Source organism: Manacus candei, unplaced genomic scaffold, assembly GCF_025592945.1.
Source record: "Manacus candei isolate 608988 ecotype Guabito, Panama unplaced genomic scaffold, ASM2559294v1 h1tg000074l, whole genome shotgun sequence".
NCBI lineage: Eukaryota > Metazoa > Chordata > Aves > Passeriformes > Pipridae > Manacus > Manacus candei.
Window position 1 is genome coordinate 581,383 of NW_026138122.1, and position 17,660 is coordinate 599,042.

Sequence of the window (17,660 nt, forward strand, 5' to 3'; positions counted from 1 at the left end):
CAGCCCACATAAGTACACCTGTCATTGAAAACAAATTTGCCTGGAATAATTTAACCAATACTTTCCTGCAGTAATCCCTGCACCTCTGTACAAGCAGTTAAACAAACTAGTTGAGATCACACAGAGGAAACAACAGCATACAAAATGTTAGCCGCGTGCCTCACTCACTATTTTTTCAGCTTCATGCTATTGGATTACTTTCTTAAGTGCTCTGGGGACAGAGACAGTGAAGAACAGCTTTCCTTGGCAGTTTCTCACACACGGCTCTATTTTCCATGGCTCATCCAGCAAAATGTACACGCCTAAAAAAAACAGCAAGAAACAATCCCATCCAAGATGGGACGAGTACTGTGGATTTCACACCCCCACGCCCTGGCAGTCTAGCACTGGTATCGGGGCATTTACTGGGAGCAGGTGACAAGTGTGCCATGCCAGGGAAAGGCGAGCAGCAAGATCCTCAGTGCTGCCCAGGGAGCGAGGAGCTCCTTTCCTGACAAGGCCACCTAACATGCAGGCAGGCATCTTACATGCAGCCAGGAAAGACACAGTCAGTTTTATCCATCCTGTAGCATTAACCAGAGCTTCAAGACTTCTGGCCTCAGTCGGAGTCCAGCAGAGCACGATGGACTGCCACAGCCACCCTGTGTGTGTTTAAAGGACAGTTGTCTTCTCATGCCCCATCCCCGTGCCACTGGAGGGCTCTGCCTGGTAGAGCAGTTATTTTTTTAATTCTTAGTCCATAAATAAAGGAAGTAAGTCATGCTATTAATTTCCTTACTCGTGAGATATTACTTCGTGTACTGTCATTCTTTCATACATGACCACACTCTTGAAATGCAAAGCTCACAATAGCTTATTAAGACTTGCAAGCTGCAAGTAATACCCCTGACTTGCACCTGCAAACCTGCACGTGCAAAGCAGCAGGAGGACAAGGAACTGTTCCATGTCCATGCCAGGATGCATGACCTGCAGCCCAACATGTCTGTCACCACAGGGAATCCTCTGAGATCCCAATGAACGAAAGACAGAGGGTGCAATCACAGAATCAATTAGACTGGAAAAGACCTCTCAGATCTCTTGAGTCCAACCTGTGACTGAACACCACCATGTCCACTAGACCACGGCACTAAGTGCCATGTCCAGTCTTTCCTTAAACACCTCCGAGGACGGTGACTCCACCACCTCCCTGGGCAGCCCATCCCAATATCTGATCACCTTTTCTGTGAAATTCCTCCTGATGTCCAAACTAAACCTCCCCTGATGCAGCCTGGGGCTCTGTCCTCTCATCATGTCACTAGTTACCTGGGAGAAGAGACTGACCCTCACCTGGCTTTAACCTCCTTCCAGGTAGTTCTAGAGAGCAATAAGGTCACCCCTGAGCAACATTTTCTCCCACCTGCCTCAGCTGCTCCCCATAGGATTTGTGCTCCAGACCCTTCCCCAGCTCTGTTGTCCTTCTCTGGACCTGCTCCAGCACCTCAAAGTCCTTCCTGAACGGAGGGGCCCAGACCTGGACACAGAACTCGATGTGCGGCCTCACCGGGGCCAAGAACAGGGGGCAATCCCTGCCCTGGCCCCGGCGGCCACAGTATTCCTGGTACAGGCCAGGATGCCACTGTCCTTCTGGCCCATCTGGGCACGCTGCTGGCTGATGTTCAGCCGGCTGGCGCTGTGCTGCAGCTCGGTGGGAGGCAGCGGGACCGCCCGCCTTCCCGGACCGTGTCCTCGCCCCGGCGGCCGCGCCGGGAGCCCCGCCGCGCTGCCGCCACGCGGCCGCCAGGGGGCGCCAGAGCCGCGCCACAGCTAGGGGGGCTGTCCGCGCGCGGGCCCCGCCCCGCCAAGTGATGTCATCGGCGTCGGGCGTGAGGGCCCCGCGGGGCTGAAGCGGAAGGTCTGGCGGAAGTGACGTTAGGACGCCTGGCGGAAAGACGTTAGGACGCCTGGCGGAAGTGCTGGCAGAAGGCCTTGTGCGGCGGTGGCGGCGGCGGCGGCAGCAGCAGCAGCGGCGGTAGCGACAGTATCGGCGTTAGCGGCAGCGGCAGAAGCGGCAGCAGCGGCTCAAGATGTCGATTGAAATCGAGTCCTCCGAGTACGTGTGGCGGCGAAGGGGGGGGGCGGCGGCGAAGGGGGGAGGGGGGGGCGACGGCGAAGGGGGGAGGGGGGGGCGACGGCGAAGGAGGGAGGGGGGGCGAAGGCGAAGGGGGGGGCGACGGCGAGGGGGGGGCGACGGCGAAGAGGGGGGAGCGACGGTGAAGGGGGGGGCGACGGCGAAGAGGGGGGAGCGACGGCGAAGGGGGGGGCGACGGCGAAGGGGGGGGCGGCGGCTAAGAGGGGAGGGAGGGGCGACGGCGAAGAGTGGGGGGGCGACGGCGAAGAGTGGGGGGGCGACGGCGCTGGGAGGGGGGGGCGGCGGCGCGGGGAGGGGGGGCGGTGGTGCGGGGCGCAAGGGGGGTTGGCGGCCACGGCCTCGGCGGCCCCGTGTGCGCCATGCCCGGTCTGAGCGCTCACTGTGCCGTTCCCCACAGCGTGATCCGGCTCATCATGCAGTACCTGAAGGAGAACAGCCTCCACCGGGCGCTCGCCACCCTGCAGGAGGAGACCACCGTGTCCCTCAACACCGTGGACAGTATCGAGAGCTTCGTGGCGGACATCAACAGCGGGCACTGGGACACGGTGCTGCAGGCCATACAGTCGCTGAAGCTGCCTGACAAGACCCTTATCGACCTCTACGAGCAGGTGAGCGAGCACGGGGCTCGTACCGGCTCTTCAACCCGCATGGGAGTCTCTGTGGTGTTCTCCATGCTAATACAGACGTGTCTCTTGGTGCAGGTTGTACTGGAGCTGATCGAGCTCCGGGAACTGGGGGCTGCCAGGTCCCTGCTGAGACAGACAGATCCCATGATCATGCTGAAACAAACCCAGCCTGAGCGCTACATCCACCTGGAAAACCTTCTGGCCAGGTCCTACTTTGATCCTCGTGAGGTATGTTGTGCTCTCTTAGAGACTTCTGCTCTCCTACACGACCCCCAGCGTCAGCCCAAGTCGCTGATGGCTCAGGGAGTCTCTTTTCCTTATCTCTGGGAGTGAGAACCTGCCTGCAGTTTCCCAGTTTGAAGACTTTATGTGTTTTATGAAGTGTTAAGGAACTGGTGCTTGGCACTTGATCATGAGACAGCACCAGAGCAGTGGGAGTTCTGGGGTGTATACATGTGTCCTGCCACAGGATGACATCTGTACTTTGCTTTTTCTGTCTTATGTAGGACAGCAGAAAAAAAGGCACCTTGTGCCAACAAAAATACTACTGTATAGTAGCAAGGCGTTATTTCTTACTGGTTATTTCAGTCTGATGATGTCAGTCTGACATTTTTGGTGAAGGCCTGTTAGGTTATTGGCTAACTGGGTTAGTGGATTGATCCTGGAGGTCTTTTCCAACCCTGAGAATTCTATGATTCTGTAGCCTGAGTGTTTCAAGGGTGGGTATTAAAGAGAAGAGAGTTTTGGAGGTCTGGTGGAAAATCGATATGGAAGGGGCTTTGATTCAGAGCAACAGAGGTTTTTGCGGAAAAAAATAATTATGCTTTGGAATAATCACCTCATAAAAACAACTTCTCTCTAGGCATACCCAGATGGGAGCAGCAAAGAGAAGCGGAGAGCTGCTATTGCACAAGCTTTGGCTGGAGAAGTCAGTGTGGTGCCTCCATCCCGTCTCATGGCACTGTTGGGGCAGGTAAGTCTTGGAAAAGTATTTCAGTAGCTGTGTCAGCTCCCTTAGATCTCTGCTGCAGAAAACTAGCTATGGTGTAGTTGAGTTTCCAACTCTGTAAAAGTAAGGCTCAGATGTTACGCATATACATGTGGTAAATTTAAATCTGGTAAATAGTTAAAAATTAAATTTTTCCCATGTCGCAAGGATTTAGCTGTTGTAGGAAAAGTCATCACTCCAACAGTAGATTTCTTCCAACAGAATAAATATTCAGCACATAGAATACACTTTGAAAATAACATTCTATAACACACACACTGTTCCTGTTGTGCTTTCAGCCCATTTTTGGTTCTCAGAATGTTTTTGTTGATACTCTGTGCAGACAGTATTTCATATATCGTGTGTCTGTGTTAACTGATACCTAATGCTGATGTCTTACAACTCTTTTAAAGGCACTGAAATGGCAGCAGCATCAGGGCCTGCTTCCTCCTGGTATGACAATTGACTTGTTCAGAGGCAAAGCAGCTGTGAAAGATGTAGAAGAAGAAAAGTTTCCCACACAGCTGAGCAGGCATATTAAGGTGATGTATTTCCTTTTATGTATGTTACTGCTGCTTGTTCCTTCCTGTGCTTTATGTTGGAAGATAAGGGTAAATCATCTGAATTCTTCTGTTCTTTTTGTTGTAAGTCATCTCCCCCCTCCTTTTCCCCTCCCCATTTCTACTCCATGCTTTATCTCATCGGGAGACTTTCCTTCATGAGAGTCTGAGATGAGGTCTTTTAACAGGATTGAGTGCTTGTGGTATTTGTGATTAAGATAAATGTGCTGTTTCTTTGGCTTCACAGTTCAGAATCAATCAGTTTCCAGAAGTTGGCATAGTCTCCTTCTTTGTCTGTGCAAGGAAATACTTGTATCTTAAACTGTTTTTTAGAAGCCACAAGTCAGAACCTGTGAAATCAATTTGTGGTGTTCAGTAACAGCTTTATTAGAACTGTTCTGTTTACCAGTGCTGATCTTGTACTTTTATTTTGATTAGTGAAGACTTTTTTTTCTATATTCAGTTGTCATGGTCACTTGTATTTAAAAACTTGGAAATTTAAAAATTGGATATAAAAAAATATCAAACATTCCCTGTAAAAATTACACTGAAGAAACATCACTCCAAGTGAAGCAATGCTCCTTGTACTAAGGAGCATTAAATTTGTGAGTGCATACCTGTACAAAATGCTGCATTTTTACCATCAAAATGAGACTACAGTTTTGTTTTAATGAGTTGTTCCTTTTAAGTCGCTTATCAAGTTTTGCTTATATTCTTCTATAAAACAGTTTGGGCAGAAGTCGCACGTGGAGTGTGCTCGGTTTTCTCCAGATGGACAGTACCTGGTTACTGGCTCTGTCGATGGCTTCATTGAAGTGTGGAACTTCACTACTGGGAAGATTAGGAAGGTAAGTTGCTCCTTATTTCACACGAATGGTTCATTTGTCAGAGCACCTGAATTTACTCTTTGAGATTTTGTTTATTTTCATTTGTCAGGGAATTTGAACCTGAGAAGGTTGTCTGCTTAGGCGATTCACATATCAGTCTGGAACACTTACATGGGTTTAACTGTTTGGTCTGTCACAGATTTCCCTCTGTGATAAATTTTTTACTTCTCTGCATCACTGTTGTTGCCTTTGAATCCTGCATTACAAAGCTGTGAAGTCTGTTTGACGATAGGTTATAAAATATAACTGTAAGTTAAAACTGCTGTACTTTTGTACTTTGCCTTAAAATAGACATCTTCTGCTTTTGTTTAGGATCTGAAGTACCAGGCACAAGATAACTTTATGATGATGGATGATGCAGTGCTGTGCATGTGCTTCAGCAGAGATACAGAAATGCTAGCAACTGGAGCACAGGATGGAAAGATCAAGGTACAGATCTTTTTGTACTGTATATTGGGAGAGACGGTGACCAAAAAGATTACTTTGCAATTGCAGGAACGTTGCCATCCCATATAATAATAAATGAAGTTTGACATGGCTCAGAAACAGATATGTATATTGGCTTTGGTGTTTAAGCTTCTGTGACCTCATAGCAGAGTAACCACTTTTATTTCATTTGCTCTTTTCCTCTTCAGGTGTGGAAAATCCAGAGTGGTCAGTGCCTGAGAAGATTTGAACGAGCACACAGTAAAGGTGTTACATGCCTCAGTTTCTCTAAAGACAGCAGCCAGATTCTTAGTGCTTCTTTTGATCAGACAATCAGGTAAATAAACTGAGAAAGTGTGAACTACAGTGGGGGAGAAATGAAAACAGAATTTTCACATTAAGCAGCTAAACTATAAAATAATTTAATTTAGAAGGTACCTGTACAGGTCTTTAGTCCGCTAAGCTTCTCAAAGTGCAACAAGCCTTTCACTTAGGGTGGTTTGCTCAGGGCCTTGTCCAGCTGAGTTTTCAAGATCTCTGTGGTTGAAGACCCTATTGCTCCTATTGCTTTTCTTGGAATCTGTCTAGGGCTCTACAGTTCTTTTGGGGAAAATCCTGTTTGGAAATAGGAAAAAATGTTTTGGGTTGGTTTGATAATGATTTTTTTTTTCCTTTTTAACGTGTATCTTTTACCTTTTGTACTTCAGCCGTGGGCCTTTGAGAAGAACTTGACTCTGTTTATTCTTTAAAAACATGTTGGATAGTGATGTTAAGCAAATAGTTATAAAAACTCTGTTCTAATCTTAAGTTACCAGGCAGCAGCAACCTCATCAAACCCTTTTTCCTGCAACTTTTAGCACCTCGGAGGTGTTGCTTAATGTTTGTGTAATGCAGTGGTTCTGATCTTGTGCCTACTTGGTGTCTTGTTACTGAGTGGAATTTACTCACTGGTTTGCACCTGTGTTTTCTGACAGGATTCATGGTTTAAAATCTGGGAAAACTTTAAAGGAATTCCGTGGTCATTCCTCCTTTGTCAATGAAGCTACTTTTACCCAGGATGGCCACTACATTATCAGCGCCTCCTCTGACGGCACAGTGAAGGTAAGATAGCATTTACCCTTTGTGAATAACACATTCAGGCTCTTGCTTTCTTCTAGCTGATTTGTTGTAGTTGCTGCAGTCTCTGGAGAAGAACTTGGGGTTACTTGCAGTAGAGAGTCTGCTTGTGACCTGCACTCTAGATTTGTGTGAGCACTGATGGCATCTCATGCTGTGCTTACAGTCTGTTGCAGAGCCCGTCTCTGCTGCATTTGTGAAAGGGGGGCAAAAGTGCAGGACTTATCTGCCTGTTCTGCTTTATTCTAGACATAGAGTTGACTGTGATACCTCTTGTCCTAGGACCTGGGGATTCCCTTCTCTGGAATAGTTGTATTTTCTTACTGTGTTGGTCACCTGTTTGTTTCTTGTTGCTTAGGAGCCCCTTGCTTTGTAAACTGGGTAATTTGACATCAGTGAAGCTGATGACAGGTCTGGCTTTTAGTCTCAGGAAAGAGTGAAAGTGCACAGTGTGTAGTAGTTAAGAGGAGTAAAGCATTATTGCATTGAGGGTATTACTCACTTATTTGGTTAATGTAGTTGTTTCTGTATTTATTTATTAAGTAGAGCATCAATGTAGTGCACTGAGGGTGGGCAAACAGATCCTGTTCATAGATGTGCCCAGGAAACTGTGATAGGTTTGCTCGTATCAAATGGAATGTTACTTCAGACTGGCACCCTTTGCTTGACTGCCCCAGTCATGGGAATAGCGTAAGAAGGTGGTTTCTTTTGATTGTACTAGTAGGTAAACAGCACAAATATTTCACAGATGATGAATTTTAAATATTAAACATTTTAAATATTAAACAAGTAGTTCTGTTTCCTGTTTCTAAACAGCTGGTGTTGAGCCTGAGGCAGCTGTAAGCTGGGATGTCCCTCTCAGTAATAGCAGTGAGGCTTTGCTTTGTCTGCAGTTTTCATGTCAGTCTTGTGTAAAGCAGATTGCATGTGCAGAGGTTACTCATATATTCACAGATACCAGCTAAATGCAGAAAGGATGTCTGGATTCACCCCTTAGGGAATATGCTTAAAGTAAGGGAGCCAGGTAGAATTTGGGTAATGGAAATTCACCTGCAGTTCAGTTGTAGTGAAGTTAGTCGTGGTGTTCACACTTCATAATAGATGTGATAACTTTCTTTCTCAAATTCTGCATTAGACTATAACTTTTGGAATTCATATTTCCCTCCAGGAGCCTTAAAAATTCTGAATTCTGTATCAGCTCATTCTTGTTTTAATTTTTTAAAGGTAATTGGTTTTATGTTTGTTTTTAAAACTAGGTTTGGAATGTGAAGACAACAGAGTGCTCAAACACCTTCAAGTCTCTTGGCAGCACTGCTGGGACAGACATTACTGTGAACGGTGTCATTCTGCTGCCTAAAAACCCAGAACACTTCGTTGTTTGCAACAGATCAAATACAGTTGTCATCATGAATATGCAAGGACAGGTATGTGACCTTACTGGCATTCTTTAAAGTTTCTCTGTCATTTCTAGAATGCAGAAAACCCCGGTTAATAACCTAGTGTTGGGTTAAACCTGATCTCTCTGGTTTGCTTTCTGGACAAACTATTCTGTACTCACTTTATAGAATGCAGAAAGCACTTTTAGCTGTGGAGAGATCTTGTGTTCTAAGCAGACTTAGTACTGCTTAAATATTTTTGCCCTGAATAGAGTAATGGTGCTGCTGTTTAATCCTGGCAATTATTTCTTGGGGGGGTGTCTTTACAGATTGTAAGAAGCTTTAGCTCTGGTAAGAGAGAAGGTGGTGACTTTGTCTGCTGTGCGCTTTCCCCTCGCGGTGAATGGATCTACTGTGTTGGTGAAGATTTTGTGCTTTACTGCTTCAGCACAGTGACCGGCAAGCTGGAGAGAACTCTGACTGTAAGTTTTTAGCTTTGAACTTTTGCAGAGTTTAAACACAAGGAGGATGTAACTATTCTCCATGACTTCCATAAAGAGTACTCTCAGACCAAGGAAACAGCCGCAATTGGTAACAAACATATTGCAGAACATTTGGCTGTAGAATGCGTTTGGTTTTGTAGAACCATTTGATTGTAAAAGTTAGAAAAATATTTACCCACCAAGCCAGGAGCGAATTGGGTCAAACCTATTTGAATGAGAGCATGTGTTGTCCTGGGCTCCAGCTGGGGGAGGATCTGACCAAGCTGTCAGATGTAAAGCTGTCAGGCTGAAATTTGGCTTGGATTGAACTAAAAAGGAATACCAGATTGAATGTCTGAATTTGACAAGGAACACTTAAAATTTGGGGATTTCTGTGGATGTAAGCTTTCACTGAACCTCCCCTTGCCCAGCAAAAAGTAACTGCCATGTCACAAAAATTGTTGTGACTGGAATTTGTTGTTGGGGGGTATGTTAAAACTCAGTCCAGCTTTCCTCTAGTTCTTGTTTGAAGAGAATATCTGCCTCGAATCTGCTAAAGGAAGACTCTTTTGACGCATCTTTCTGCTTATTCTCTAGGTTCATGAAAAGGATGTCATTGGCATTGCTCATCACCCCCACCAGAACCTGATTGCCACTTACAGTGAAGATGGCCTCCTCAAGCTCTGGAAGCCATAGATGGGTGTCACAGCGAGCTCTGAAGCGTGCCTGTTAGTCACGGGTTATTGGTGTTTGTGCTTTAACAAGATCTAAATGTGCAGAGTATGATACTTGCTCAATTTTTAGTTAGGGTTTCCAGAGAAATGCTTAAATACAGCATTGCTTAATTTCATATACTTATTTTTATCAGAGTAGTCAAAGTGACTTTGGTGAGAGTGCTTTTGTGTCTCCTGAACTCTGTACTCTTCCTACAATGTTTGTAAAAGTTGAATGAGCCAGGAAGTAGGCACACTTATGAGTGGTTGCTGACTTCCTAAAATACAGCAAAATGTATTGTTGTTTTTTTTTTTTTAAATTTGAGTGAAATGTGGAGTGGGAAAGCTGTTTCTTTCACACTGATGAAACATAAGCATAGTTTTTCTGGAATGCACATGAGGCTACACTTCAGCTTGAAGTCAAGACCATTTCTAGTTCATTGGGTTTTGCTGTGTTCAATTTTCACTATCATTTTTCCAATTATATTGGAAAGTAGTGTCACACAGCTTTCTCAGAACGAAACTATGCTTCCCCATCTGCCAGCACTTCCTACTGTAAACTATAAACTTGCCTGATCTGGCAGTGAGATACAGTTGGTTTTGGTTTGGTTTGGTTTGGTTTTTTTTTTTCCTTTTGTTTTATTTCACTTCTAGATTAAAAGGTATAAGTACTCTCTTCCTGTAAGTGCAAAATGTCTTCAGACCAGTTGTAACTGAAACAGGCTTTAGGGGATCAATATTTTAAAACATGCAAAAGTTGGTTTACATAGGCTGAGTTCCTAGTGCTATGATAACACTTTTCATAATTATTTGTAAGATTTTCTTTTTTTTCAATTTCATATGCCTGTGGACCTAGTCAAAGTGATACTTAGGTCCCACAGATAAAAAGACACTTTCAGGTTCTTCATATGCTCAGTTTGGAGCAAATGAGTTTATGATTTGAGATCCTGTCTAATGCACACTGTTGTGAGTGTACACCAGAATCTGACCATGTCTTTTCTACGATGCAGAAGATGAGGTTTCTCCTGTAATGATGACTGAAACGCTTGTAGGTGTGAATCTGCTGTGCTGTGCTCTGTCCTCATCTCTTGTAGAATGCTTTCCTGCCACAGTAATCTTTCAAACAGTGATGATTTCTGTTTGATTAAATAAATTAGTTCCAATTCAAGTATTTTGTCTATGTCTATAGTGGTCTAGGGAATGCAGAAAAAGTTCAGCTGGAATTCTCACGTAGCATTGCTTGTTCAGTGCACTAATTAAACTGTAGTGTTTAGTTCTCTGTTTAGCTGTGATGTTTTAATTCCCAAGTTGTTTTTTTTTACTTCCTTAAATACATCAATAGAGGGTTTTTTTAGATAGCAAAAAGTGATTATTTTTCCTGCCTGAAAAGACAGAAATATCTAACAGTGATGCATCTGACAGGCTCCATTGGCAATTAGTACTTTTGATACAGAAGATCTTGACAAAATATTTTTAATACTAGCTAACTTGTGGTTCATTTTGTCTTCAGATTACACAGAACTGCTAATCCTCAATGAAAACTGTATCTTACATTGTTCTCTAAGAGAAAAGTACTTACAGCAAATAAAACTGTCAGAATTTTAGTGTTTAAAGGTTGAAATACATTCTCTAGCTTAAAAATGTAAGAATCTCTGGCCTTTTTATGCTTTTCTTTGAAGAGTTTCAGTTTATTGCATTAAATACTCAAGACAAAAGGGGGATTTTTATGAGTACTTGTGAAAGGGCAGTGGTAAAACTTATTTCCTAGGCTACAGCTGTAATTTGTAAAATAGCTGACAGTTGACACAAAAATGTAGTCTTACTCTTGAAAATGTGAATTTTTTTTTTTTTTAATTAAAACGGAATTTTTTTAAAGTAAATGTTAGTTTTTTTAAATCTAGGAAGACATTTTTCTCTCTGGACAACCACCCGGGTGTTATGCCACTTACCTCTCTGTAAGACTAGAACAAGGCAACATCTAGTGCTTTGACTCACATTAAAGAAAACATTGTTCACCCGTGGGCTTTGCTTTGTTCTTGAATTGTTTTGTTTGGAAACGTCAAGTTCTGTCATACACAGAGAAGTGCAAAATGTCGGGGTGGGGGGGAGTTGTGCCATGTGGTGAATGTCCTCCAAAGGTGCACCGTTAATAGAGAGCTAACGAAGAAATAAAAGCTAATTAAATATTTCCTTGAACGAGGCAGCAGAACTAACTCCCCACACCTCCCGAAGGGAACGGAGATAACGGCAGGTCGGAGCAGCAGGCCCTGGCCTATACAAGCAAAAAGAAGAGAGTGAACTCTCTTGTCTGCACCTTTTTACATGTTGTGTTACAGAAAGGGATGATATGGAATACTGCCTTAGATCTCTGACCCCGTTGCTAAGGAAGGCCTAAAAAATCCAAAATACCAACCCCACTACGTTCTCCACCCCTTATTCCATATCATTTCTTTACGTAACACTTATATCTCACTCGTTTTTTTGGTTTGTTTTTTTTTTTTTACTGTCAAAAACGGCTAATGGAAAAAGAAAATAAACATTAGATATGAAGACATGAAGTCCTGGGTTTGTTTCACTCCCGTCCCCATGCTAGCGAGATCAAATAGAGCACAATGAGAAGTGCAAAGGGATACAAAAGAATAGCTGTGTTCTTCCAAAGGGCAATGTATCCTAGGAATGTCACATAGATATAATAGCTGATGGCAATTATTACGAGCTTGACATCCACAAACAAAAATCAAACCCTCCCTAGTAAAATCTGGGGAGACCACCTGAAAACGGAAGACTTGATCTCAACAGCAGTGGATTCGTTGTGAATGTCTTGTAAAGCAGGTGAATTCTCACGAAGCCTGAGAGAGTAGATGGCCTCCAGGATTCCCTGTCAGCCCTCATGAATCTCTGATCCTGTGTTTTGCAGGGGGTTTTGAGCCAGGACCCTCAGTAAGAGGGCCTGCCTCTGATGTGAGTCATCTTGACAGGACCAGTGTTCGATTTGTGTGGAAAAAAAAAAAAAAGAAAAGATGTTGCATAGATTTATAGGAAAAATGATGCCAGCAGTCAGCTATAAATACTTTTTGCATGCAGCTTTTCTTCACTTTCTGCCTAGTCTGTGTGGGTTTTGGGAGTCCTTAAGCATGGTTACTCCAGCTCCAGCTCCTGTTGATGGTATGGGCCCCCGTATGTTCACTGGGTAGTTGTAAATAAACCCTATGACCTTCTGGGCCATGACAACTCGTGAAAGACAGGCTGAGCAAACTTGGGTCTCACTATCAGGAAAAAAAGCACAGGCTTTAGGTGAATCCTAGGGAGAAAGGTGGTTAAATGCTTTATTTTGGGGGCAGAGTAGGAGTTATGGGAGTTCTTTGACTCTTCATGGAGCAAGAGGTGGAGGCATAACAATTTTATTTTAACGGGTATTTGTACCATGAAAAAGAGTAATGAAGTTGTCCTATTTAGAACAGCTGGGACCGATTCATCACTGGATGGGTGTAGCCCAAAACTGTGTATTCTATGGCCCTCCATGCCATTTCCCAGAAACTGTTGTCGGGGGGAGGGGGGGCCTGCCTGTGGGGGAGATGTTCCTGTCCTCATACCCTTTTATGGAATTCCCCACTCTGAGGGAACGACTGACCATTCCTTTTATGGAATTCCCCGCTCTGAGGGAAGGATTGACCATTCCTTTTATGGAATTCCCCACTCTGAGGGAAGGATTGACCATTCCTGCCTGAACTGGAGAATATATAGACCTGGAGTTTCAGAACCTTTCCACCACTCCTGGGATCCAGAGGAAGATTACAGCTCACCGCTCTCAACCAGACTGAGACCACCACCCTCAGCTGGACTGCAATCACCACTTTTGACCAGACTGCAACAGCTCTCCCACCAGCAGGTTTTTCCCCTCTCCCTTTACTGTGGACTCAAGGGGGGGCCCAAGGAACACCACTTTGTTCATGCCCCAGGGTGCTGGGTTATACATTTGGGGTTTGTGGGTTAAAACCAATTGTTTGTTTGTATAATTGTACTTACCGTATTATTTTAATAAATTGTTATTCTGATTTATAATCTCTCCTTGAAGTTGAGTTCATTTCCCCTGCTGGTTAACTCTTAAACCAGCACAGAAGCCCTCTTCAGTTTCTTTATTTCCCCTAGTGTATAAACCTTCTCCCTGTGTAGTAACAAATTCTTTTGATAACTGCCTTTGTTGGGCAGGAAATGGCATTTGCTTGTCTGGGAACAGGCATGTGCTGTTGGAAGCTAGTTAAGCCTTTCCTGTCTTCCCAAATTAGAAGTAAATGTTCTTGCAAGTTTTATTCACAGAACGACAGGATGTCTGATGTTGGAAGGATGGAGACTCTACCACTTCCCTGAGCAGCCTGTACCAGTGCCCAGTCACCCCCAGTAAAAAGAGTTCCCAAATACTCAGAGGAAACCGCCTGTGTTTCAGTCTATTCCCGTTGCCTCCTGTCACTGGGTACTGCTAGTCAGAGCCTGTTCTTCTTTGCACCCTCCCTTCAGGTATTTCTGCACATCAGTGAGATTCCCCTTGAGTCTTCTCCAGGCTGAACAGTCCTAACCCTCTTAGCCTTTCCCCATAACAGAGATGGTCCTGTCCCTTCAGCATCTTTGTGACCCTTTACTGAACTCTCTCCAGTACAACAAGGTCCCTCTTGTATTGGGGAACTCAAAACCAGACACACATTCCAGATATGGCCTAGCCCTTGCTGAGTAGATGGGAAGGATCACCTCCCTCTACCCGCTGCCAACAAGGACAGCATTAGTCTTCTTTCCAAAAAGGGCACATTACTTGTTCATGTATGACCTTGGTGTCCACCAGGACGCCCAGGTTCCTTCTCTGCTGCTTTACTTTCCATGAGTCTTTGGGCACTTCTCCCAGATACCATGATCAATCAAAGATTGTCAAGAGGGGCCTTGCAATGACATCTGCCACTCCCACAGCACTTGTGGGTGCATCCCACTGGGGCCCGTGGACATGTGTTTGTCCAGTTTCCTAGGTCTTCTGTGACCTATCCTCTTCCACCTCATCCTTGCTCCAGATTTTTCCCTTGGTCTCTGGGACCTGGGATTCTCTGAGGGCCCATGTAATCAGTAAGACAGAGGTAAAGAAGATATTCAGTACTTCAGTCTTTTCTATGTCCTGTGTGACCAGATGCCCCACCTAATTCAGTAACAGACCCACATTTTCCCTACTCTTTCTCACTTTTGTACTTACAGAGGTGCTTGTTGTCTTTGATGTCCCTGACCAGATTCAGCTCCAGTTGAGCTTTAACTTTCATAGTTTCATCCCTGGATGCCCAAACAACATATTGGTGCTCCTCCCCACTCAACTCAACCCTGGTTACTCATCCTCCAGATGATTCCTTTTTGTGTAGCCAGGAGTTCCTTGTGCATCCACACAGACCTTCTGCCATTTTTGCCTCACTTCCTGTTCACTGGAAGGGACTGCTCCTGAGCCTATGAGAGGTGAACCTTGAATATTAACCAGCTTTCTTGGGCCCTTCTTCACTCCAGAGCCTTATCCCTCGGGGTACTTCCAAAGCAGATCTTCAGAGAGACCAAAGTCTGCTCTCCTGGTCCAGAGCTGAGAACTTGCATTTTATCCTCTTCCTTCGTTTCAGGATTCTGAACCCCCCCAGCTCATGGTCATTGCAGCCAAGGCTGCCTTTGATCTTGACAATCCCAACAAGCCCTTTGTTTTTGAGTATGAGGTCCAACAGAGCACCACTCCTCGTTGGTTCCTCTATCACTTGGGTCAGGAAGTTTTCATTGATGCACTCCTGAACTGATTATCACAGAATTTTTAGGGTTGGAATGGACCTCTGGAGATCATCTAGTCTTCCCCCCTTCCCTGCCAAGGCAGGGTCACCTAGAGCAGGTGGGTTTTGAATGTCTTCAGAGAGGCAGACTCCATGATCTCCCTGGGCAGCCTGTTCCAGTGCTCTGCCACCCTCGATGTAAAGAAGTTCTTCCTCATGGTGAGGTGACCTCAGCCTATCCTCACATGGCTTCCTCTCAAGGCCCTTCACCATCTTCATCGCCCTCCTTTGGATATTCTCTAGTAGCTTAATATCTTTCTTATATTTTGGCACCCCAAACTGCACACAATATTCAAGGTGAGGCCGCCCCAGGTCAGAGCACAGTGAGACAATCCCCTCCCTCGACTGGTTGGTGATGTTTTGCTTGATGCCCCCCAGGACATGTTTGGCCCTCCTGGCTGCCAGAGCACAGTGGGTAATTCTCACCCATAAACTCTCAACTGGTTTATCTGTCCCTGGGTAGAGTAAGTTTATCATCTCACCTCTGACTTACCATTTCTAAAAAGTACATACTCAACCATGACAACATTCCAGTCATGAGCTATCCCACTACGTCTCAATAGCTGCAATGAGATCATGGCCTATGACTGCACATATCTTTCCAGTTCTTGTTTATTCCCCATGCTGCATATGTTTGTATACAGGCATTTCAGAGAGGATCAAGCAATGAGGTTCCCTAGAAGGGGAGTAAGAGGATTCACCATGACCAAAAACATCCTTGATGTGGTTAGCCCTTTGGTCCTCAACTTGAGAGGCAGCCAAGGAACATCTGTCACTGCATTGGTTGGTATGACCTACTCCCCAGGGGGAAGCAATGGCAAAAGCATTGCCACTTTGGACTCCAACCCTGAGTCCTTCAGTTTAAAGCCTATCTCACCAAACTGGCTGGCCTGCTGCCAAAGATCCCATTTCTCACTAACAGGCTACAATCATTAAAGCACATACCATTGTTACAAAAGCCCAAACCTTCTCAATAGCACCAGACACAAGAACATTGACCTGCACTATGCATCTGCTTCTGGCTGTCCCGATTCCTCTAACCAGGAAGAAAAATGAGAAGATGACTTGGCCATCAATGTTTCTCATCTGCCTCACCAGGCCTTTATGGTTTTCCTTGATCCTACCTCTTTTTTGGCTTGTGGTGCCATTTGCACCCACATGAAAAAGTAATAGTGGGTAGTAGTCTGTGCTTTTGACAGTTTGGTGTACCCTCCTGACAACATCACGGATCTCAGCTCCCAAGAGGCAGCAAACTCCCCATGACTGTGTATCAGACTAGCAGGTGGGTGCCCCAGTACCCCTTAACAGAGTCGCCCACCACACTCACTCAACATTTCTTTTTACAGTAACCACTGTGCACTGCTAGTGTAGGTTCTCCTTGTTGGCCTTGCTCATGGACATCTAGAGCCTTTAATAGGTATATGGTATCTGGCTTTGGTCTGGATGGTGGAGGTTGAATTGGAGCCCTGCTTTTGTGCGTCACCATGTCCAAGGTGCCTCATGCTTGGTGGTGTCCACTGTGAGTGTATGGTTCTGAACCTACTCATCTACCTCTCCTTTGTCCCTCTAATACTGCAGAGTATATTAACTGTCTCTTGTAATTTAGCCACCTGCCACAACACTTCATCAACCTCTGGGTTGAGTGCCCATCATTATGGCAGAGAGCACTTAGCACTTACCTGAGGCGTGGATCTACCTGTGTTACTGTTATCATGTCCCGCTGTGTTTTCCTGACAGCAGTTTTCAGGGTAGTTGAAGTCCCCCATTCTTTGAGCACCATAATAGCACTCATCTTACCTCCTAAGACAACATTCAGTCTGGCATTTCTTTGGTTTTGTTTCTTTCGTTTTCGTGTGTTTTTGGAAAAAAAATGGTTTAAATCAAACCTCCCTTCTCAGTGTGCCTTACCAATGCTCTAAGCAGTAATCAGCCATAAACATGTCTTCGCAGATGAAGTCACCAATGAAGAAGTCACAGGGGCGAGTTACTTGCTTGCTTGACCTTGCATCACACTGCAAGTTCAGAGCAGATTTGGGATAATTCAGTTTACTCCCCTAGGCTGAACAGACTTCTTGCACTGCTGCTGGGTAGCAGGTATTCAAAGCTATGGGGAGGAAAGGACCTGTTTTTTTAAGGGCTCTGAAAGCAGAAACAAAAATGAGAGCAGGCTCTTAAATGAGTCTGCAGTGGGTGTTCTGTTTCACAGCAAACTTGTGCAATAGTGGAGCTGCAAGATTTCTGGGGGGAAAAAAAAGTCTCAGATGCCTGGTGCAGAGTGGAAAGAATAATAATAGACTAGACTATCGAGTTGAATATATGAATTTGGCGGTGCTAAAACACTGGAAGTGACTGCAAGCATCAACTCAGGTAACAACACGTCAGATTACTACACTGGTAGTCATGGAAACAGCTATTTTGTGCTACCGTGGCCTCAATTTCTACAGCTGTCCATTCATTTCCCAAAATGGGAAACTGTATTCCACATAAAGCAACAAGAAGTCAGAAAAAAATGTCTTATTTCTCA

General features: G+C 44.9%; 1 protein-coding gene across 1 annotated transcript; it reads left to right on the plus strand.

The window, feature by feature from the left end:
* Positions 1 to 1,939: 1,939 nt before the first annotated feature.
* SMU1 (SMU1 DNA replication regulator and spliceosomal factor) lies at positions 1,940 to 11,317 on the plus strand. Its single transcript, XM_051809039.1, has 12 exons — positions 1,940 to 2,089; positions 2,526 to 2,736; positions 2,830 to 2,982; positions 3,617 to 3,727; positions 4,156 to 4,284; positions 5,031 to 5,150; positions 5,502 to 5,618; positions 5,825 to 5,952; positions 6,590 to 6,716; positions 7,988 to 8,155; positions 8,437 to 8,589; positions 9,187 to 11,317. The coding sequence occupies exons 1-12, from the start codon at positions 2,064 to 2,066 to the stop codon at positions 9,283 to 9,285; spliced, it is 1,542 nt and encodes a 513-aa protein (XP_051664999.1). The 5' UTR covers positions 1,940 to 2,063; the 3' UTR covers positions 9,286 to 11,317.
* Positions 11,318 to 17,660: the final 6,343 nt, after the last annotated feature.